General features: G+C 44.4%; 1 protein-coding gene across 2 annotated transcripts in view; it reads left to right on the top strand.

Moving 5' to 3' along the window:
* Positions 1-23,750, top strand: part of LOC311230144 (uncharacterized protein) — a 46,239-nt gene extending 22,489 nt beyond the window's left edge. For both annotated transcript variants that reach the window (XM_084316321.1, XM_084316322.1), the window contains 4 exons: positions 19,476-19,632; positions 21,765-21,931; positions 22,585-22,785; positions 23,155-23,750. In XM_084316321.1, the coding sequence (XP_084172447.1) occupies positions 19,476-19,632; positions 21,765-21,931; positions 22,585-22,785; positions 23,155-23,384 (755 nt within the window). In that variant the 3' untranslated portion in view covers positions 23,385-23,750. The remainder of the gene's footprint in view (positions 1-19,475; positions 19,633-21,764; positions 21,932-22,584; positions 22,786-23,154) is intronic.
* Positions 23,751-24,158: the final 408 nt, after the last annotated feature.

Here is a 24,158-nt window from a genome sequence, read left to right as displayed (position 1 = left end):
GGGCTAAACATCTGTGCAAAGTGTCTGGGGCTTTTCTTGCCCCCCTTAACTGATTTTCGAGGGCATTTGGTCAATTTTCAAGGGCATTTTGCCCCAAGCCCCCCTTAATTTCGAACCCGCTTAACTATAATAGGGGATGGAAAAGGCAAAGCATTTCCATAGAGTGGAAGAAGCGACCAACGGTGTTCCGTACAGTGCAAAAAAAACAACGTATTTTCAATGACGAGCAAACAGCGTTTCTAATCCTCAGACTGTGGAGCAAACTGGGCAGCATATGATCTTGACTTGATATTTCAAATATCTCCCCCTTCTCAAAGCACTGTTGAACAAAAGCTGACCTATTTAACACATTTAATATTATAAATATATACAAATTTGCTGCAGTCTCGCGTTTCCCATCCCTGGTGTGCACCTTGCGAACTTGCTAAAATATTGATGAGCCAAATGCCTTGTGTATCTTGTCCTTGGTCTGGAACGAAAGAGGATGGAATGAAGATAACACATACGTTTTTGTCTAGATTGTGCCCCCCGGATATCCACAAGAATTGGAGATTTAAATGGCTCCCATCTGGTTTGGTCTATTTGGGTGTCACTTTTACTCCAGGATTGAAGGATATAATGCAGGTGAATTTATTACCACAAAGATTGTCTATTGAACTTGTCAAAACTTAGTCTGTCATTGATGGGAAAGATAAATACTGTACAAATTATACCGGGGGCCGGGGGGATTTAAGTTCCGCAAAAAAAGGTTCCGTAACGTTGCAATCGTACGGTGCACAGCCCGTACTGTACCGGAGGACCACATTGACGTGGTACAGTACGTATCCGCGTACCGTTACACCCCTACTAACTACTGCACGAAGCTAACCGGAGCTAACACAGACCCGGACGGTCGCTAAAGCAAATACGACTTCCTTTCTGGGTTTTCAAAATAAAAGAGCGACGTCTATAGCAGCGGAAAACGTTTATTTTGTACATTATCTAACGTTAACACGAACCTAAACTAACTTTAGGTTAGATAATATTATATTATCAATACCAGCCATTGGATTACTGTTTTCTAAATTGGGGAGGCTTTTAATCGTCAAGATAAGAGGATTTCAAGTCATGGTATCCATAAACTTCAATCGGTTCGGATCATTTGAATGAAATGAGAATGTAAACAAACACAGCGTCACGTTAGAAAGTAGCACTGAAATCACTGCGCCCAGAGATGAGTGCTTAGGCAAAAAATTGTTCCGAGTATATCTGCTTAGAAAACGTAATTGTCGAATTCAATTATTTTTTATTTCTCCACGTGGTAAATACACGGGTCACAACATGTTTACAGGAACGTTTTGGAGTTGTATTTGGAGTGTATTTGGTGACTGTAACACCGGTTCCTGACAGGGAGCGAGCGAGCGAACTGGAGACGAAATCGCGCGCGACACTGTCCTGATATGAGGCGGCGCGTGTGTCTGTGTGTGTGTGTGTGTGTGTGTGTGTGTTACCTGGAAGCACACGTGGGGGGGGCAAAGCAGCCTGCGATTCTTGACCAATAAAAAGTGTTTAGGGGCGGGACTCGGCCGCGTAATCGCTCAACTAGAGACACAGCGAGCGAATATCTGAGGGGTGGACGACATCGCTGCTCAGTTCGCTGTCGCTCGCGGCAGGTCAGGATAGTCTGATTGAAACAAATACATTTTAATCATTTTCGCAATCACGCTCGCTCGCGTCGCTGCCTGTCAGGAAGGGGTGTAAGACCCTGTAGGGAACGTCAGGCTATTGCCCCCCCCCCACTTCCAGTGATGAAGCTAAGCTACGCTAACGGAGCGGCTGTTCCCTAAGCCTAATGCATGCACAGAGACAAAAAAGGTATGTATCTTCTTGTCCTACGCCAGGGAAGATGTTAAATAAGCTAATTTCCCAAAATGTTGGAGTTTTCCTTTTAACATGATTTGTTGAGCTCCCTCTGGTGTTGTGGTCGTGGTATTCACTGACCTTTGGGAAGTATTTTGACATGTACAATTAGGCCTGTCACGATAACAAATTTAGCTGGGCGATTAATTGTCCCAGAAATTATTGCGATAAGCGATATTATTGCGGTTTTGAGAGAATTTTCTTTTATTGAGAAATGTATTTCCCAAACGTTTTCAATTAACCTTTTTATTTATTTTTACTAATATAATAATAGCATAATAATGCAAGGAAACCGTTTCAAAGTGCAATAAACCTTTATTTAACATTGGAAGACATTTTAAATATCCTAAATAAAAAAATGCTCAGTTTGATTGTTTATTATAAAACAAACAAACTGGAAACAAGCCCTCTGTCTGGCTTTTTGTGTCATCCTTTTAACATGTACATGTATTATTAATGTACCTTGCGGTACCATGTACAAAATGTTAATAAAGTATGAGGAAAAAACTGTGGAAACGTAATAAATAAAAAGGCAGTGAAACGATAATCAAATAAACACCAAAATATATACTATCGCTATTGGAATGGAGACTTCAGCACAGGATAAACTAGGGATGGGCAAAAATAATCCAGATCGATTGATCACATGATGTACTCGTGGAGGAAAACGCTGTACAAAATAAACGTCTTTTCCGGTGTTTTAGACTTTTATTTTGAAACCCACCGACCGGTCTGGAGCGGAAGTATTGTTGTTATTATCCTAGCAGAATGTATTGAGCGGACAATTTGTCTCGTCCGGTTCTGTGTTTTTGAGCTAATGATAAAACAAATGTTGAGATTGTTGGTGAACAACTAACTTTAGGTTAGTTTTAACGTTAGCTACTAACGTTAGATGCAGCTACTACAGGCAATCAACGATGAGGAGGAAGCGTCAAAGCCGTATAGAATAGCCCTGTGGTGCGTACTTAGGCACGACTCAAAACTACCTGTTATAATAAATTAATTCATGTTTAACTTGTCCCCGTGTCCAGTCCTTTGACTAGCCCCACCCGTTCATTGTAAACAATGATGCATGTAATTGTATTAACGTTATTGTGTGTTGTAGCTATGCTATACATTGTATTTAGTTTGTTAGCTATTTAGCTAATATTGAATAGCATCAACGCTAGATCTTTAATCTTTATTTAGCAGTCCAGTTTCTCCGGGCAGTAGCGAATAACTACTTGGGTCTAAAAATAGCTACACTACAAAGAACGCTACTTGGTTAAAAGGAGCAACACTATTGAGAAATGTAGTTAAGCTATGTGCTCACAGGAGCTCCCGTGCTGTGCTCTAGTAACGCCAGCGGCCCGCCTCCCCACACGGAGTGACTGACGAGGGGTACTGGTTCCGCCTCATTAAAACAAACGCGCAAATAGCAATTAATCGCGCCCGTCAAAATCATTGCATTTATTTTAATTATTGCGCCGATTAATCGATTTATTACTTATCGCGGCAGGCCTATGGGTACCTTAGGGTGCTTTCTCACTCACCATTCAGCTCCGTTCCGTCTTGGTCCATCTTTTGGGTGCGAACCCCCCCCCTCTCCCCCCTCTAGTTTGTGTACACACTTCAGTCTTGGTTCGCTCCGGGTTCTGTTTACGGTTTACGTTTTGGTCTTGTAAGCTTGCCGTAGGCGATGATGTCATGCTCGAAAATGTAAACACAGGAAGTGTGTTAACACGGTGGTGGAGACTGGATGCTGATATAATAAACAAATAACCAATAAATATGAAGTTATATTTGAACCTCTGTTGTCAAGCCTTGTCAATATAACCCACCCCCCTTTTCTCACAAATGGAACTGGTGTTGTGGAGTCCGCTTTTGAGCGTTTTGCAGGGTTAACGATAACGCTAAGCTAACGGCTAACGCTAGTTAGCTTAGCCTGTTCAGCAGCTAACATTATCCCATCGCTCGTGGCAATTATATTGCATGTCATTGATCTACTGGTCGACCACGGCCGACTGGTTGGGCACCACTGGTCTAATAGAAATAAATGCATTCAAACAAGAAACCAATGTATAGACATAGCAATGGCAAACAAAATTGCCAGGCCTAATGCGAGCCAGGGAAGTGCTGTGCTTTGTAACGTGGCTTCATGTTTTCATCCACTGAGCTGTGAGGCTCCACATGCTTGTTTGGTTGAGGTCTGAACTCGCAAATTGCCCATAAATATCGTTTTTGTGGGTATTGTCCAGTTGTTGCTGTGTAGTTTTATCAGCCCAAAATTCAAGCAAGCATGAAAGCATTACAGTAACGACATTGTGTGTGTGTCACGCCCCCCGCTCCCACTGGCCCGCACCCGAAACCACCTATTTCACCGGTCCAGGTTCAGCGCCCCCGGGGACGAATCAGCGGGGGGCGGGGACGGGGGGAGCGTTCTCACTCAGACGGACACACCCCTTTTGGGTGCAAAGCGGCGCTGATTTGACCCCGAATGGTGAGTGAGAAAGGGCCCTTAGTCGTATAGTGTATCTTGTAGACCAGGCACCGTAGTCAAAGTGGGCAGGGGTGAGGTGGGTTCTAGGAGTAAGGTCAAGTAGTTGTCTGACCAGTTTGTTTTGTGATGTTTGTAATCTTGTTTTTAGCGCCTTTGAGGTGCTTTGGTATCATGAGGTGCAAGCATAGTCGTAGTACCCTTGAATGAGTGCTCCTGCCAGAGTCTCCAGGGTATTCTTGTTTACCAGAGAGGAGATCCGGTACAAGAATCTAGTTTGTTTGTTGACCTTTTTTTATTACATTGGATGCCATTTTGTCACAGGAAAGATTTGCCTCTAGGATGGAACCTAGGTATGTAATTTCATCTTTCCTTGTGACAATATTTTTACCCACTGTAACTGAGAAGCCGTCAGTCTTGCTGAGTTTGTTATTTGAGCTGAAGAGAATGGTCTCCGTTTTACCCAGGTGTAATGATAGTTTGTTATCATTCCCTTCCCAGTAGGGATGTCCCGATCCGATCACGTGATTTTCCGAAGATCGGGATCAACAAAAAAAAAGAAATCTGGATTTTTTTTTTTTTTTTTTTTTATTCAACAAACATGACCATGTTCACGTCTTAAACTCATACTGAGGCCTTAGTTTTGGTTTTAAATTGCATATCATCATTCATTTATTTATTGTCACACAGAGCAGAAGAATTTTGCCAAAACAAACTGTGAAGTGCCACAGAACAAGTGACACTTTTGGACAATGACATCCTGGGTCGTTCCTATATGACCAGTATAAATCTTTAAACTAAACTCTGGAAAGATAGCTCTATGATGGCTCTACTTATAAAAAATGGAACTGAGCCTTTAAATGTCTCCATAGAAGGGGCCGGTGTCTGTGAAAGGGGAGTTAACCTGAGGAATGTGGCCCTGAGGATGCAACAGCAGAGGAGAGAAAGCTGTAATGTTAACCCTTTCAGACGGGAAGGGTTGCGGGTTGAAAAACAGGGAGTCCTGAATCTATAGAGGGAGATCTTAAAAAAGAAACTATATAACAATTAAATGTTTGATGTGTACAGTAAAAGTTTTCAAAATGGCATGCTTATAATTGAATGTCAGTAGAGAATAATACTAAAAGAATAATGTGTAAAAACTGTTTGTCTGGAGGGATTCTTTAAGAGATACTATGGAGAGGCCTCGTGCATGGTACGATGTCACATGGTCACCACAGACAAAGCCGTTGTCTGTTTTGAAGGAAAAAGGGACTTTCTGTTACTTAAAAATCACTAGGTAACTAGCAGTAACGATAGTACAAAGAAGGAGGAGTCCATAACGAATTATGTATTGTATGTTGGTTTGCTAAACAGAAATGACGACCATTTGACATCACTGTGTTTAGACCAATCAGAAATACGGTACAATATCAAATAAAAGAGACGGTTGCCGATTTAAGAGGCAGACTTTTTGGAGAGATGAGAAGAATGGTGCTTGACACTGGGCACAAGCCGTGCATGATGAGATGTTCTGTTTTCTGCTTATTTTAAACTGAATGGGAAATTTTCCACTTCAGTCTCTTCTTGTAACTAGCTTTTTCTAATTAAAAATACCTCTTTATAAGCCACCTTTGTATCCTTTCTTCTGACCGGACGACCGGGTAAGCATGAAATGTGTTTTGCCTTGTAACTTCACCCCATGCATTTTTGATTAATGATGTAAAAACTTTAGAAGTGTGGCTTTATCCCTACGGAGTAAAAGGAGACATATGATTATGCATTAAGGACTAAAGGTGGATTCTGTATAATGGGATTATCAAGTAAAGCCATACAGTGATAATACGTGTACTGTATAATAGGATTATGCATTAAGGACTAAAGGTGGGTTCTGTAAGCCTGGTTTTACCATAAAAACTTTAGAAGTGTGGCTTTATCCCTACGGTAGAAGGAGACATATGATTATGCATTAAGGCAAAATAGAATAAGTGGCCTTATCCCTAGCTATAATAGGATTATGCATTAAGGACTAAAGGTGGGTTCTGTAAGCCAGGTTTTACCATAAAAACTTTAGAAGTGTGGCTTTATCCCTACGGAGTAAAAGGAGACATATGATTATGCATTAAGGACTAAAGGTGGATTCTGTATAATGGGATTATCAAGTAAAGCCATACAGTGATAATACGTGTAACGGATAAGGGAAATGGACCTCATCTAATTAAAGAGAGTCCGTCCCAGTGCAAATAAAATAAAAGATTCCGCAACTTCAATCACTCGACCTAAGGTCGATGACTGACGGGGGTCGGAACGATGCATTCGCTGTCTCTTGTCGGTCAGTGGTAACAACAACATTTTGTAGACTCGTTTGGTTCTGCGTGTCAACCACTTCACAGGACGCTGTTTGATGTCAAGATAAGCAGACCAATGAGTTATGAAGTTATCGATCTGACCTAAGAGCCAGCGTGGGCATTCAACATGGCGTCCCTGGCGATGTGCATTTATACTAACCAAAATAGGTGCTAAACGGCCGAAGAAGACAGGACTACTGTCAAAAGCCTCTGGAGTAAAATTAAATTACAGATTTGGCAAAAATTAAAGTAGAAAGCTCTACTGGCGACTCGAGTGGAAGGCTGTACTCGGGGATATCACAAATGAATAGAAAGCTCTATCTTGGTGATTAAAGCAACGTTTACTCACAACTAAAGGGTAACATAATGTTTATAGAGCTCTGGGGGGAGTTACAAGTGCAGCATAATTTCGTGCTTTGCCCACAGGAAGCGAACTGGCCCTACCCAAGACGAGAGCCAACTACCCAAAGATACTGTTTGTAAGGAGGGGAGACGATGTGAAGCGAAGTCAAAACGACCGTTCACAGAAAAGCGAGGGCTCCCTAGCCCAGAGACACTGTTTGTAAGGAGGGGAGACGATGTGAAGCGAAGTCAAAACGACCGTTCACAGAAAAGCGAGGGCTCCCTAGCCCAGAGACACTGTTTGTAAGGAGGGGAGACGATGTGAAGCGAAGTCAAAACGACCGTTCACAGAAAAGCGAGGGCTCCCTAGCCCAGAGACACTGTTTGTAAGGAGGGGAGACTAGATGTGAAGCGAAGTCAAAACGACCGTTCACAGAAAAGCGAGGGCTCCCTAGCCCAGAGACACTGTTTGTAAGGAGGGGAGACGATGTGAAGCGAAGTCAAAACGACCGTTCACAGAAAAGCGAGGGCTCCCTAGCCCAGAGACACTGTTTGTAAGGAGGGGAGACGATGTGAAGCGAAGTCAAAACGACCGTTCACAGAAAAGCGAGGGCTCCCTAGCCCAGAGACACTGTTTGTAAGGAGGGGAGACGATGTGAAGCGAAGTCAAAACGACCGTTCACAGAAAAGCGAGGGCTCCCTAGCCCAGAGACACTGTTTGTAAGGAGGGGAGACGATGTGAAGCGAAGTCAAAACGACCGTTCACAGAAAAGCGAGGGCTCCCTAGCCCAGAGACACTGTTTGTAAGGAGGGGAGACGATGTGAAGCGAAGTCAAAACGACCGTTCACAGAAAAGCGAGGGCTCCCTAGCCCAGAGACACTGTTTGTAAGGAGGGGAGACGATGTGAAGCGAAGTCAAAACGACCGTTCACAGAAAAGCGAGGGCTCCCTAGCCCAGAGACACTGTTTGTAAGGAGGGGAGACTAGATGTGAAGCGAAGTCAAAACGACCGTTCACAGAAAAGCGAGGGCTCCCTAGCCCAGAGACACTGTTTGTAAGGAGGGGAGACGATGTGAAGCGAAGTCAAAACGACCGTTCACAGAAAAGCGAGGGCTCCCTAGCCCAGAGACACTGTTTGTAAGGAGGAGAGACTGGATGTGAAGCGCAGTCAAAAAGAATTCACAGAACTGCAAGCTAACTAGCTCACCATCGGCTAACAAGCCAGACGGAAGACCCATGAGCTGGCCAGACGGAAGCTAACTAGCACTACATCGGCTAACAAGCCAGTGCTAACACCCATGAGCTGGCCCTAGCCAGACGGAAGACCCATGAGCTGGCCCTGGCCAGACGGAAGCTAACTAGCACTACATCGGCTAACAAGCCAGTGCTAACACCCATGAGCTGGCCCTAGCCAGACGGAAGACCCATGAGCTGGCCCTAGCCAGACGGAAGACCCATGATCTCATATTTTCCCGTAACTCCAGCATCATTAACACCACGGTAACTCCCCTACATGTATCTGACCATTCCTTCATATCCTTCTCACTAACTCTCATGCTTAACCGAAAGGTCTTCACCCCAACTCAAACCGTCTCACTCAGACGCAACCTGCCCTCCCTATCCCCCTCCACCCTCTCCTCTGACATACTATCCACTCTACCTTTGAGTGACACCTTCTCTGCTCTCTCCACAGAGATGGCAACCTCCACCCTCCTCTCAGCCCTTGCAACCTCCTTCGACAAGCTCTGTCCCCTCGTTGAGAAACCTGCCCGCCGTTCCCCACCCAGTCCATGGCTGACAGATCCAGTGAGAGAACAAAGACAGGTCCTGAGAGCAGCTGAAAGGAAGTATAGAAAGTCACGCCTCACTGCTGACATCGACACATATCACAACCTCTTGTTAACATTCTCCAAAACCATTACTAATGCCAAAGCTTCTTTCTTTCACCATAGGATCGAGGCCTCTGCCAAGAATCTTCGCAAACTGCATGCTACCATGTCCTCCCTCCTCACTCCCCCCCCACCCCCCCCTCCCTCATCTTTCTCTGCCGAAGACTTTGCGATCTTCTTTGAGGAAAAAGTGGAGAACATCCGCAGCTCCTTCTCCCGACCCCCACCCATTCCAAATGCTGAATCGAGAACCTCATCCTTCACTCTGTCATCTTTCTCTCCCATTACAGAAGCCGAGACCCTGACACTGGTAACGTCGAACCGTCCGACTACATGCCAGCTGGACCGGCTACCTTCCCCACTCCTCCAGACCATAGCACCAGACATCCTCCCATTCCTAACTGCAACCATCAACTCCTCACTCAACTCGGGGGTGGTCCCCACCTCCCTAAAACAAGCCAGAGTCACGCCCCTCATAAAAAAACCATCCCTGAACCCTACCGTCATAGGCAACTACCGTCCTGTCTCTCTTCTCTCCTTCCTTTCTAAAACACTTGAACGTGCTGTATCCAACCAACTTACTGCTTATCTCTTACAGAATGACCTCCTAGACCCTAATCAGTCAGGCTTCAGGACTGGTCACTCCACAGAGACAGCCCTCATTGCGGTCACAGAGGCACTTCACTTAGCAAAAGCGAAAGGCCTCTCCTCTGTCCTGATTCTCCTAGATCTATCTGCAGCCTTCGACACAGTCAACCACCAGATCCTCCTCGCGGCCCTCGCAGGAATGGGAGTGGCTGGCTCTGCGCTGACATGGTTGTCATCATACCTCAATGACCGCTCCTACCAAGTGTCATGGAGAGGGACCCTGTCGGCCACCCGCCCCCTGCGGACGGGTGTCCCCCAGGGCTCGGTTTTAGGACCCCTTCTCTTCTCCCTCTACACTAAATCACTGGGTAACATTATCACGTCTCATGGCTTCTCCTACCACTGTTATGCCGATGATACTCAACTCTTCCTCTCCTTCCCTCCCTCAGATATCCACGTCTCTGAGCGGATCTCGGCCTGTCTGTCCGACATCTCCGCCTGGATGACGACCAACCACCTCAAACTGAACCTAAGCAAAACAGAATTGCTCCACCTGCCGGCCAAATCCTCCCCCCTGACCGACCTTTCCATCACAGTCGAGAATGCAGCTGTGACCGCGTCCCCGACCGCCAAGAACCTTGGTGTTGTCCTCGACGACCAGTTGAACTTCTCTGCTCACATCGCAGCGACAACCAGAACCTGCCGATTCCTCCTGAGCAACGTCAGAAGGATACGCCCCTTCCTGACAAAAGAAGCCACCCAACTCCTCGTCCAATCAACAGTCATCTCCCGCCTCGACTACTGCAACGCACTGCTCGCTGGCCTCCCGGCCACTGCCACTAAGCCTCTTCAACTCATTCAGAACGCAGCGGCCCGCCTGATCTCAAACCTACCGAAGTCGGCCCATGTCACCCCACTTCTTAGGGACCTGCACTGGCTCCCCATTGCTGCACGAATCCGCTTCAAGGCCCTCGACCTAGCATACCGTGCGGCAAAGGGAACTGCTCCCGCCTACCTCCGGTCAATGGTCTCTAACTACACACCCTCAAGACCCCTACGCTCTGCATCTTCTGGCCGCCTCAGACCTACTCCTATCCAAGCTCCGGGAGGGTCATCAAAGAGAAGTCGCCTATTCTCAGTCCTTGCCCCACAATGGTGGAATGAACTACCCACCCCAGTTAGGACAGCCGAAACACGTCCAATCTTTCGCCGTCGACTAAAGACGCACTTCTTCAACCATTATCTGAATTAAAAAAAAAAGAAAAAAAAAAATCTAACCCTAACTAACCATACTGTCATGCACTTGTCCTAATAAACTAACCTACACTGTAGCACTCAACACTTTGATGAACATTGTTACTCAGCTGATAGAGTTGTGCTCTTCCTGATGGCTTGTCGTACAGAACTTGTAAGTCGCTTTGGATAAAAGCGTCAGCTAAATGACTAAATGTAAATGTAAATGTAAATGAGCTGGCCAGACGGAAGACCCATGAGCTGGCCAGACGGAAGCTAACTAGCACGACATCGGCTAACAAGCCAGTGCTAACACCCATGAGCTGGCCGTAGCCAGACGGAAGCTAACTAGCTCACCATCGGCTAACAAACCAGTACTAACACCCATGAGCTGGCCCTAGCCAGACGAGAGCCAACTAGCTCACCACAGGCTAACAAAGCCAGGAGCTAACAGCAGGCGAAGTAGCCGGAGCTAGCGACCAATGCTAGCTCAGGAGGAGCTGGCACAACCAAAGCTAGCACAAGAGAAGCTAGTTCGCATCTTGAGACATCTCAAAAGACTGGAGATCCCCGAAAGGGCCTCAATGGCGCAACGGATGGAAAGAGGAGTAAGGACCCCCGGTCAAGATCCAGGGGATAACATAGTGGAAAGACTGATCCCACAGGTGCGAGACGGGAGCATGTCTCTCAGTGTTGCAGCCGAATCAGTCATGAATGGAACACCCATGCAGGGATCATGCTTTCTGCTTGAAAAGCTATTCGGAGGAGTCCCAGGGGGTAACCTACTGGCAGCCCGATGCGCAGCATGGTCACAAGACCAGCTACGTATCGAGTGTAGGCTGTATGACCAAGTCATAATGCTATCTGACAAAAGGGGGGCCTCCCAGGAGCCTCCCCCGAAAACAACCAAGGAGAGAACAAGGAAGAAGAATTACATATACCTACCTCCAGACGAGTGGGCCGCATTAACCCCAGAACAGCAAGCAGAAAGGAAGGCAACAAGGGAGGAATTCAAATCCCGGAAGAAGAATTACCTATACCTACCTCCAGACGAGTGGACCGCACTAACCCCCGAGCAGCAAGCAGAGATAGGGGCAACAAAGGGAGAAATTACCTTCTGGGGCCCTGACACATGACACTCAAGCTAGTGCAACCTGCACTTGACGGGAGAAACATGGGGGAGAAACTAACCCCAGAGCAGCAAGCAGAGATGAGGGCAACAAAGGGAGAAATTACCTTCGGGGGCCCTGACACGTGACACTCAAGCAAGTGCAAACTGCACTTGACATACCGCTCATCTGTCAAGAGGAAGAATATGTAGTGTTATTGTCATTTAGGAAGGAACATGACATAGAATACTACATGCATTTTGTATATATTTTAAGTATAATATGTAAAGATGTCCGTCCTTGCTCTAAACCCAGAGTAAAGTAAAGTGAATTTGTAATCTATTTCATTCAGAAGGGATTTCCTGACAGCAACCATTTGGTAGGTTAGCACCCTACCAACCATATCAGCTGCATGAGATGTACACTCACCAGCGCCTATGGGTAACAAATTGAGACTCTCATCGAGCTTAGCACCTTGACGCGGGGGGACAGAGCGAGCATCAGGGTCTCTGTATCCGACGGGAGATTTGTGGAGACTTGGAAGCCTCAGCATACAGGACGCTGTGGTGCTTAGGCGGCCAAGTCACTGGTTTATAGGTCTGTCAAAACGGATTGGAGGTTCCGGGGCTTAGAACATGAGTTCAAGTGAGTTGGGCTGTATACTAATTAAATAGGTATCAACAGCCGAAAGAATATTAACTGAAATAACTGCTGTCAGGTGTCTCTGGAGTAGAATTAGTTACAGATTTGAGTCAACCTTACTCAAGATTGGTCTTATCGGCAGAACCTCTCCAACCAAGACTCTTCCTAATGTTCGAGATCTGGAACACTGGTGACGTAGATGGTCTGCAGAGCGCAGCAGACAGCCAAAAGTATATTGGTAAAAAATCTATCAGGAACAAGAGAGGGTTGATAAGTAACGACTTGAAGTAGCGGTTACTCATGACTAAAAAGTTACGTAATGTTTTCTTACAGTCAAAAACGTAGAAGGTTCTACTCAAAGAAAGAATCACACTTAAAGTATATTTTTGTGATTGCGGTAAAAAGGTTTACTCATGACTTGAAGTAACTAAATGCTTACTTAAAGTCAGAACTTAAGTAGAAAAAAAAAAAACTCTACTTTGTGAATAGCAGGCTGAAATAGCCATTGCGAATAGCAGGCTGAAATAGCCATTACGAATAGCAGGCTGAAATAGCCATTGCGAGCAGTAATGTTTACTTACAGTCGAAACCTAAGTAGAAAAATAGGTACCAGGTCACCTGAACTAGAAATAACCTAATGTTTACTTAAAATCAGAATAAGTCCTGCATAAGTCCTGCTACTGTGACGGAAGTGGAACCGGCGTAATAATACAGGCTGGTGTTATCAGCAGGAGCTGAGTCTATAAGAGGCTACATAGCCTGAATCTACAAGCTGGCTAACTAGCCGGAGCTAATACCAGACATAAACAGTAACTAACTACCCAGTCTGGACCGAGACAAGCACAACACAGGGTAGACCCCCTGTGCAAGAAGGAAGTGGACGGAAACAACAGTCCGAAAGGCCTGTGAACAATGTGCGCTGGTAAAGGGACAACCTGAATCAGTGCCACACTCTTAGACGGGGGGGGGGGGGGGGCTGTCCCCCGGAGTCAGCGGACGACGCAGCGAATGGCAAGAAGGAATATACTGACTCAGGTCAGAAATCGGAACTGGAGGAAAACCGGGATAGGTCAAGCTCCAGAGCATCCTCAGGGTCCTCATCTAGACCTCCCAGACCTCCCAGACCTCCTAGACCTCCCAGACCGGACAGAGAGACATCGGCCTGGACCCAGGTTACAGGGCGACGAGAGCCCTGAATGGACCTGAATGAAAGAAAAGAAATGAGTCCTCTGTGGACTGTATCTGTGATGTCCTGCGAGGCCTACGGACAGGGTCACACGATAGGTCAAGCTCCAGAGCATCCTCAAGGTCCTCATCTAGACCTCCCAGACCTCCCAGACCTCCTAGACCTCCCAGACCGGACAGAGAGACATCGGCCTGGACCCAGGTTACAGGGCGACGAGAGCCCTGAATGGACCTGAAAGAGAGAAAAGAAATGAGTCCTCTGTGGACTGTATCTGTGATGTCCTGCGAGGCCTACGGACAGGGTCACACGATAGGTCAAGCTCCAGAGCATCCTCAAGGTCCTCATCTAGACCTCCCAGACCTCCCAGACCTCCTAGACCTCCCAGACCGGACAGAGAGACATCGGCCTGGACCCAGGTTACAGGGCGACGAGAGCCCTGAATGGACCTGAAAGAGAGAAAAGAAATGAGTCCTCTGTGGACTGTATCTGTGATGTCCTGCGAGGCCTACGGACAGGGTCACGAGACCAGGCCAACCACACTTCAATAGAGGACTGCTGCTACAATTCTCGGGGACCCGTGGGGGTCGCCCGAGGAGTGACAAATCAACCTACCTCAAACTATGGGAGAGATCCAAGAGGTCAGAGGGGGCGACCCCAAGATGACCAAGATGACCAAGACGACAACAGCCTGGGTGCATCGGCCGGGAACAACAGATGCAAGTCTTCCCGCCGGCTACCAGGGTAACAAGGTACCGAGATGGCAGAGGGGGTGTGGAGAGTCACAGCCACGTGACCCCACAATCGCCATCTCGTCCCCCAGTACAGACGCTATTAAGACAATGGACAAAGACCTCACAGGATGGCAGAGTGGGTGTAAAGTGTCACAAAACAAGTGACACCTTTTGAAATAGACATCCTGATTCGTTCCAATACAGCCCTATATATCTATTTTTCACATGTAATTATATGCTTCATTATTCAATTGATGATGGACAATGATCTCCCAGAATGACAGAGTGGGTGTGAAGTGCCACAGAACAAGTGACACTTTTGGACAATGACATCCTGGGTCGTTCCTATATGACCAGTATAAATCTTTAAACTAAACTCTGGAAAGATAGCTCTATGATGGCTCTACTTATAAAAAATGGAACTGAGCCTTTAAATGTCTCCATAGAAGGGGCCGGTGTCTGTGAAAGGGGAGTTAACCTGAGGAATGTGGCCCTGAGGATGCAACAGCAGAGGAGAGAAAGCTGTAATGTTAACCCTTTCAGACGGGAAGGGTTGCGGGTTGAAAAACAGGGAGTCCTGAATCTATAGAGGGAGATCTTAAAAAAGAAACTATATAACAATTAAATGTTTGATGTGTACAGTAAAAGTTTTCAAAATGGCATGCTTATAATTGAATGTCAGTAGAGAATAATACTAAAAGAATAATGTGTAAAAACTGTTTGTCTGGAGGGATTCTTTAAGAGATACTATGGAGAGGCCTCGTGCATGGTACGATGTTACGTGGTCACCACAGACAAAGCCGTTGTCTGTTTTGAAGGAAAAAGGGACTTTCTGTTACTTAAAAATCACTAGGTAACTAGCAGTAACGATAGTACAAAGAAGGAGGAGTCCATAACGAATTATGTATTGTATGTTGGTTTGCTAAACAGAAATGACGACCATTTGACATCACTGTGTTTAGACCAATCAGAAATACGGTACAATATCAAATAAAAGAGACGGTTGCCGATTCAAGAGGCAGACTTTTTGGAGAGATGAGAAGAATGGTGCTTGACACTGGGCACAAGCCGTGCATGATGAGATGTTCTGTTATTTTAAACTGAATGGGAAATTTTCCACTTCAGTCTCTTCTTGTAACTAGCTTTTTCTAATTAAAAATACCTCTTTATAAGCCACCTTTGTATCCTTTCTTCTGACCGGACGACCGGGTAAGCATGAAATGTGTTTTGCCTTGTAACTTCACCCCATGCATTTTTGATTAATGATGTAAAAACTTTAGAAGTGTGGCTTTATCCCTACGGAGTAAAAGGAGACATATGATTATGCATTAAGGACTAAAGGTGGATTCTGTATAATGGGATTATCAAGTAAAGCCATACAGTGATAATACGTGTACTGTATAATAGGATTATGCATTAAGGACTAAAGGTGGGTTCTGTAAGCCTGGTTTTACCATAACAACTTTAGAAGTGTGGCTTTATCCCTACGGAGTAAAAGGAGACATATGATTATGCATTAAGGACTAAAGGTGGATTCTGTATAATGGGATTATCAAGTAAAGCCATACAGTGATAATACGTGTACTGTATAATAGGATTATGCATTAAGGACTAAAGGTGGGTTCTGTAAGCCTGGTTTTACCATAAAAACTTTAGAAGTGTGGCTTTATCCCTACGGTAGAAGGAGACATATGATTATGCATTAAGGCAAAATAGAATAAGTGGCCTTATCCCTAGCTATAATAGGATTATGCATTAAGGACTAAAGGTGGGTTCTGTAAGCCAGGTTTTACCATAAAAACTTTAGAAGTGTGGCTTTATCCCTACGGAGTAAAAGGAGACATATGATTATGCATTAAGGACTAAAGGTGGATTCTGTATAATGGGATTATCAAGTAAAGCCATACAGTGATAATACGTGTAACGGATAAGGGAAATGGACCTCATCTAATTAAAGAGAGTCCGTCCCAGTGCAAATAAAATAAAAGATTCCGCAACTTCAATCACTCGACCTAAGGTCGATGACTGACGGGGGTCGGAACGATGCATTCGCTGTCTCTTGTCGGTCAGTGGTAACAACAACATTTTGTAGACTCGTTTGGTTCTGCGTGTCAACCACTTCACAGGACGCTGTTTGATGTCAAGATAAGCAGACCAATGAGTTATGAAGTTATCGATCTGACCTAAGAGCCAGCGTGGGCATTCAACACAAACCAATAGTATCCAGCTGCAGAACGGCAGACCAGCCACACTCGGACCCAAACGCATTTCCTTTGATTTAATTATACATCAAATGATTTATGTCAAGGATTGCAATGCCTCGCTTGAATGAAGTTAACTTTTCACCTGGATAACGTCAACATTCAGGGTGAATGTAATGTGAAAAAAAAAATAAAAAAAAATTATAATAAAAAAAATATATAAATCTTTTTTTATCGGTAGATACTCAAAATCACATGATCGGGATCGGATCGGGAGCAAAAAAACGTGATCGGGACATCCCTACTTCCCAGCCCTTCCCAGAGACAGTCGCATTTCTCTCCTCTCCCCAGGCTCCTCAAGGCCGTTCCTCTTCGGGGTTGTCACCAGCTTGGCTGGCCGTTCACACTAATACAATTGGCTGTATTAGAGGGTGGGAGAAGCTGGCGGGGTGGGTCTGGGTCGTTGTAAACAGCGACTCCTACAGTTCGGTCGGGGCGCCTGCTAAGCGCAGATAGGACCTGAGTGGGATAGTGTGATCCTTCCACACGCTACGCCCTCTCAGGGAGGATCCGCGCTGCCAGGTGAAAAGAAGCGGTTGATTGGCTGGACGTGTGTCGGAGGAAGCACGTGATATCCTCCACTCTCCCAGATGATCTGACTGTGGGGGGTAAGTGCGCAGCGACCGGGAAGGGGATTGGGAATTGGCATACGACTAACATTGGGATGGGAGAAAATCGGAGGAAAATGGAGGGGGAAAAAGATAAAAAAAAAAAAAAAAAAAAAAAAAGCAGAATAAGGCTAACCCTCTCTGCCTTTTGGGACATCATAAATCGGGCTACCAACTTGAAGACGTGGTCATTTTTGGATTATCGAAGCTTTTGGACTGCAATAAGAAGATTTTGGATCTGTTTACCGCGCACAGGACCTACCAAAATGAACTGATTAACTCTTTCAGTGCCACGCCTGGTTTTCCGTTTTACCGCTTGAATGCCACCATCGGCGCCAATGTTAACGTTAATATCGCCTAATCTATGTTTTAAATTATGGCTATGTGTCTAATCTGCCCATCGCATTATCAAAGACTATTTTCCAGTCAGTGCTGTGAAGACAGATTGTTTTTTTATCGCGTCGTTTCCGTTTCAGAGCAGTTAGAAAAGCCCCCGTTTTGATATAAAAAACAGCTCATTCTGGAGCATTCTATGAAAATCGTCTTTTAGTGGAATATTCCTCAACGTTGATATTCGTCAGCCTTTTTATGAATCGTTTTCAAATAAACGCTAGATGATCAATATTATACGTGCACGCAAGCACATTACGGCCGTGCACTGATAATCGCTCCGTTGATTTCCTCACAGACTTTTACAGTGAAACCGAAAGAAGACATTTCACAAAACAGCTTATAACTTCATCAAACTTACTCCGATTATCACTGATAACATAGAGTCCTTACCTGACATCAGATGGTATCCAACTGGTATATTCCAATTCCTGATCACCATTCGAAAAAATCGATACGTGTATGGATCCAACGCGACACAATAGATCTCCATGATCCGCGGGGATCTGAGGCTCCAGAATTAACTGTGGTAACCCCGGCTGGATCAGTGAACTGGAAAATGTGGAGTACCGGATTTTTTTCCCCATTCATTTTCATTGAGTCCATTCCAAAATCACTTATGTCATCTGGGAGACGACAGGGGGCGCTTTTTTCCACAGTGATCACCGGCGCAGGCTCGGGTGATGCAATAATTTTTCAGATCGCAAAAAAAAAAAAAAAAATCAGAGAAATCTCGTGAGTGGCATGCAACCACCTATAAAAAAACCCGAGAAATCTCGTGAGTGGCACTGAAAGAGTTAAGACACTTGGACACTTGGACTAATAATGCATTCAGTCATTTGGACGGAGTTGTTAAAACTCACTCCACTCAAATCAATAGTTATATTTCACTCTATTCAAATCAAATTTAAAGTGACGTGGCTGGGATAAATGTGCCAGTAAGTCAGCCAAAACAAATTCCTGGACCAAGGTCGAACCAGGGAGCTGCTGGAGTCGAAGGCCTGGGAGATAAGAGTGGCAAAAGGGCCTCCCCCACCCCCAATCCCTACCCAATCCTCCCTCCCGCATGTACGCCCGGCGCCACTCCCACGTGATGGTGACGGCAGCCGACTAGTACGCGTGCTGGAAGGGGGGAGCCTAAGACTGTCTCATCACCAAAGTCCTATCCCCCAGCTGACGGCATTGTAGTTAGTGTCATAAATCCCCGCCCCTCCCGTTGCTGCAACTGTGGTTTCTGGACAATCTATCCCCCCTCCCTCCCGCCTGGCGCAACGACACCCCGGTGTTGCTGCAGCCGACTATTGCATATGGTGTCTCAGGCATTCTGTAGTCGACATGCGTCAACAAATGTACATGCCTGTTTGAATTTATGTTGTGCCGTTGTTACTGTAAAAATTTAATGATTGTGATATGATGTTAATGAGACGATGAGCTGTATGTGTGTGTCACTGGAATTTCCCCGTGAGGGATTAATAAAAGATATCCTTTTATCAGCGAGCCAGGTGCATATTCTGCCTTGTGCTAATGAGCACAAGGACCATATACACACAAATCTGTTGGAAAATCTTCCTGTGATTATCCAAACTCTCTGCCACTCATTGCATCGTCCTTAGTGTCGAACCCCACGCTTCATACGTGGGCATTCTTTGCAAACATTTGGCCCAGATCCGGTTTGTATCTCCTGGCTGTGAGCCATGTGGGTCTGCGTGAACGTGTCTTATGTGAAGAAGCATGCATTTTGTCATATCGCTTTTTTGCCGACACCCTGTCCTCATAATTTGTCTGTCATTGCAGCATACATCTGTACAGAATATACAGATCACGACGGTGATATCCATCCTCTCGCGGAATGTGGCCGGCGGTTCTGCTGTGGAAGCTGTGAGATGAGATACTGCTGCTATAACGATGCCGCCCGCATGTCTGAAAAAGAACAAGGGCGCTGTTCTTGGAGGTGCGTTAGTATAATATTATGCTGTGTTATGTCTTACTGTTCTGGTGTAGGTCACATGTATAATATACATACATATTATCTAGGGATGTCCGATATTATCGGCCTACCGATATTATCGGCTGATATCGGCATTCAAATGCGATATTGGAAAATATCGGTATCGGTTTAAAAAAAATAAAAAATCTTTATTTATTTTTTTTTTACATTTCTAGAACCTTTATTTACCCAGGCAAGCAAGTAAGAACAAATTCTGATTTTATTTATTGTCAAAAGTATGCATAATGTTGTGTTAATTCCACAACAAGATATATGTAATGTTAATTACTAGGGATGTCCCGATGTCCGATACTATTGGTTTGTTTTGTCTAAATTCTTCTGCTCTGTGTGACAATAAATAAATGAATGATTATATGCAATTTAAAACCAAAACTAAGGCCTCAGTATGAGTTTAAGACGTGAACATGGTCATGTTTGTTGAATAAAAAAAATAATAAAAAAATAAATTCCTGATATTTTTTTTCTTTCGATCCCGATCTTCGGAATCTTTTTTTTTATTCTATTTTTTTATTATTTTTTTTATTCAACAAACATGACCATGTTCACGTCTTAAACTCATACTGAGGCCTTAGTTTTGGTTTTAAATTGCATATCATCATTCATTTATTTATTGTCACACAGAGCAGAAGAATTTTGCCAAAACAAACCAATAGTATCCAGCTGCAGAACGGCAGACCAGCCTATCGGACCCAAATTATATATTTTTTTAATAAAGAAAAATAAAAAATGTATCCCAATTTCTCACATTACATTCACCCTGAATGTTGACGTTATCCAGGTGAAAAGTTAACTTCATTCAAGCGAGGCATTGCAATCCTTGACATAAATCATTTGATGTATAATTAAATCAAAGGAAATGCGTTTGGGTCTGAGAGTGTGGCTGGTCTGCCGTTCTGCAGCTGGATACTATTGGTTTGTTTTGGCAAAATTCTTCTGCTCTGTGTGACAATAAATAAATGAATGATGATATGCAATTTAAAACCAAAACTAAGGCCTCAGTATGAGTTTAAGACGTGAACATGGTCATGTTTGTTGAATAAATTCTTTATTTATTTTTTATCGGATCGGTAAAGATCGGTATCGGTAGATACTCAAAATCACATGATCGGGATCGGATCGGGAGCAAAAAACGTGATCGGGACATCCCTATTAATTACCTGAAATTATTACGTTTTTTGGGGGGGAAACCCTGCATATATCTGTATCGGTTGATATCGGTATCGGAAATTAAGAGTTGAACAATATCGGTACGTTTTTTGGGGGGGAAACGCTGCATATATCTGTATCGGTTGATATCGGTATCGGAAATTAAGAGTTGGACAATATCGGTATATCGGTATCGGTAAAAAAGCCAATATCGAGCATCCCTAATATTATCCCATGAAGAATGATATTTGGCCCAATCGTTTTATGACGTGGAACAGTGTAGGTTCTTCCAACCTCCATGACTCCTCTCATTCTAAATCAACTTTATTTTATAATGATAAACTCATTAATAAATATAATTTGATACAGAAATATATGCTAATCTAATTTATGGATGGCTACTGAATTTACGTAGAAAAAAAGTGAAGTGACCCTTGTGGAGATATTTCTACATTCTAAGAGTATGTTTATTCTTCTGTGGGCGGGTCAATGTTATGATGCTTCCATGTCTTGTCATGTAATTGGTCATATACAGTGTTTTGTTTTGATTGTATTTGGTCATATACAGTGTTTTGATTGTATTTGGTCATATACAGTGTTTTGTTTTGATTGTATTTTGTCATATACAGTGTTTTGATTGTAATTGGTAATATTTTGATTGTATTTAGTCATATACAGTGTTTTGTTTTGATTGTAATTGGTCATATACAGTGTTATGATTGTATTTGGTCATGTACAGTGTTTTGTTTTGATTGTAATTGGTTAAATACCGTGTTTTGATTGTAATTGGTCATATACAGTGTTTTGTTTTTATTGTAATTGGTCATATACAGTGCTTTGTTTAGATTATAATTGGTCACATACAGTGTTTTGTTTTGATTGTAATTGGTCTTATACAGTGCTTTGTTTTCCCTTCTCCTTTTTACTAGTAAAACAAGTGATGACAATGACAACTACGTTAATGATTTGAGCGACTCGCGGGCGAATACTGCCTGGTCCACGATCATAAGCTCCATCACGCCCATTGTTATCGGCGTGATACTCGTCATCGCCTGGTCCTGCGCCCTCAGGAAGTGCAGAGAACGCAGGTCACAACGTAAGGATCCCTGATGGAGCTGATGGACATTATGTCTGCTTCACTGTAGCTTTGTTTCTTTTTTGTATTTTATTTTTTTATTCTTTTTTAAACAAACATATAGCATATAGCTTTGTTTCTTAAAACCCCACAACAGATCATTTATCCAGTACAATAAAATCCACTTGGTTGAAAAGTGTGACAGACCGGTTTATGTCCCATACACTTATGTCTTAAACAATTATCTATTGTTGTTACAAAGTAAAATAAAGGTAGCTCAAGTTTGCTAATGTCGCATCAATCACATCTTAACAAACCTTTTTAATTATTGTGTGGCAAACAGAGTGTCCCAGCCTAGTGTCTCGGCCAGTCAGAAGGCCAGGTGGTAGTCGGATCATGCAGATTATGAAGTTTCAGTAGTTTAATCTGAATGGTCCAGGGGTAAATTGTTCATGAGTTGGGATAAGAGAGGATGGCATTGCACTTGCTAGCTCAAATTCTTGCATGCATTCACCCTGGCTAACTATAGATTATAAGGAATATGTGTAGGAACAACAATTGACCTTTTCTCTCTGCTTGCCATTCTCGTGAAATGTGTACAAATGAGCAATTAGTTTGACTGGTAGCAAATGAAATGTAACTGACAAAAAAAACTGTTATGCTCTCCACTCCAGCTGTGGTGGCAGGAGTGGTCACCACCCAGCAGCTATCTGCCTTCCCTGCATCCCCACACCAGGGGACCCAGTACCCAGCCTACCAGCACCCAGTCTACCAGCCTGTACCGACACAGCCAGGCTACGGAACCCAAGTCATGCCCCTGGACTATGAAGGACAACCCATACCTTCAACACCACCCCCATCATATGGGGAAATCGGTGAGTTCCTCCTATACTGTAGATGGAAATTCAAATTTCACTTACTTCTAGCTATGGCTATAATATTTCAGATTGGGAGAGCAAAATTGTCCTCCCTAGTCAGAAATTGAACAAGTTGCACGACTTGAAACTTGCAACAAAGACTTAACACTAAACGGGTAAATTATTGATCTAAATATATATATATTTTTTTGTATGTTGTAAAACAGACCTACACTGATTCAATTGATAATTGGTTTAGAAAGTCAAACTCTTCAGGAATGCATGTGAACACCTGACATATGGTTTCTTCTAACTGATTGACTGAGTGAAATGGATGACGCAGCATGTTAATACACTCTTCACATTCTTTTCTGTTGTCTCTCTTAGTTGGTCCAGGCTATCCTCATGCTCCGATGCCTTACAGCCAGGCTGCATTCACTCCAGGGCAGCCAGGCTACCCTCTCCAACCCCCTGCCCAGCCCAATGCACCGTCACTGCCACAGCCGGTCTACCCTCTCCAACCCCCTGCCCAGCCCAATGCACCTTCACCACCACAACTGGCCTATCCTCCCCAGCAAGCCTACAACCCTTCTTATGCTGAGGGTCCAAGGCATTGATATACAGAAAGATCCATAGCACGGGGGCCCCAAAGACTGGATATCCCACTAAATTGTCCAGAATAGCAAACATGTTATTTTAAAGGGGCTATGTATTATAAATGTCATTTTTCAGTCTCTAGCATTGTATTATAGTAATAGGAGTTCGTATAAATGTGTTTTAGGGTCTAAATACCATATTGGCGGATTGCTCAGATTCAGCCCATCCCCTTTCGTTCCCAAGTAAATCAGGTCATATTTTTTTTGAACGGCCAATACACGTCATACGGCCGACAGTGATGCGATTGGCTCTGTGGTTGGAGCTAATGCCCGCCCCCATTCTACCTAGACTGACTACACAGCGAAACCATTTCCTCATACTCGAGAGGGAGAGAAAGGAAGAGAGAGAGAGAGAGAGAGAGCACTGGGGGGGGGGGGGGGGGGGGGGGGGGGACCTGCAGCGCGCCACACACGCAAGCGGGAGATTGAAAGAAAGATCTTTTTTTTCTCTCTCTCTCTCTCTCTCTCCGAGAGAGGGAGGGGGTGGGAGAGAGAGAGAGAGAGAGAGAAAAAAAAGATCTTTCTTTCAATCTCCCGTTTGCGTGTGTGGCGCTCTGCAGGTCCTACCCCCCCCCCCCCCAAGTGCTCTCTCTCTCTCTCTCTTCCCCCCCCTCCCTCCCTCCCTCTACCAGTGCAGACTGTGTGGCACTGTCACTCAAAGTGCTTATGGGCGGAGCCAGGCCATAACAGCCTGATTTCTTGAGGCTGAAAAATGATGGTTTTGAGTACTTGATT

The sequence above is a fragment of the Notolepis coatsorum genome, assembly GCF_963971535.1.
Source record: "Notolepis coatsorum genome assembly, chromosome: 6".
Lineage (NCBI taxonomy): Eukaryota > Metazoa > Chordata > Actinopteri > Aulopiformes > Paralepididae > Notolepis > Notolepis coatsorum.
The sequence above is the reverse complement of the archived record's forward strand: the minus strand, read 5'-3'. Positions and strand labels throughout refer to the sequence as shown.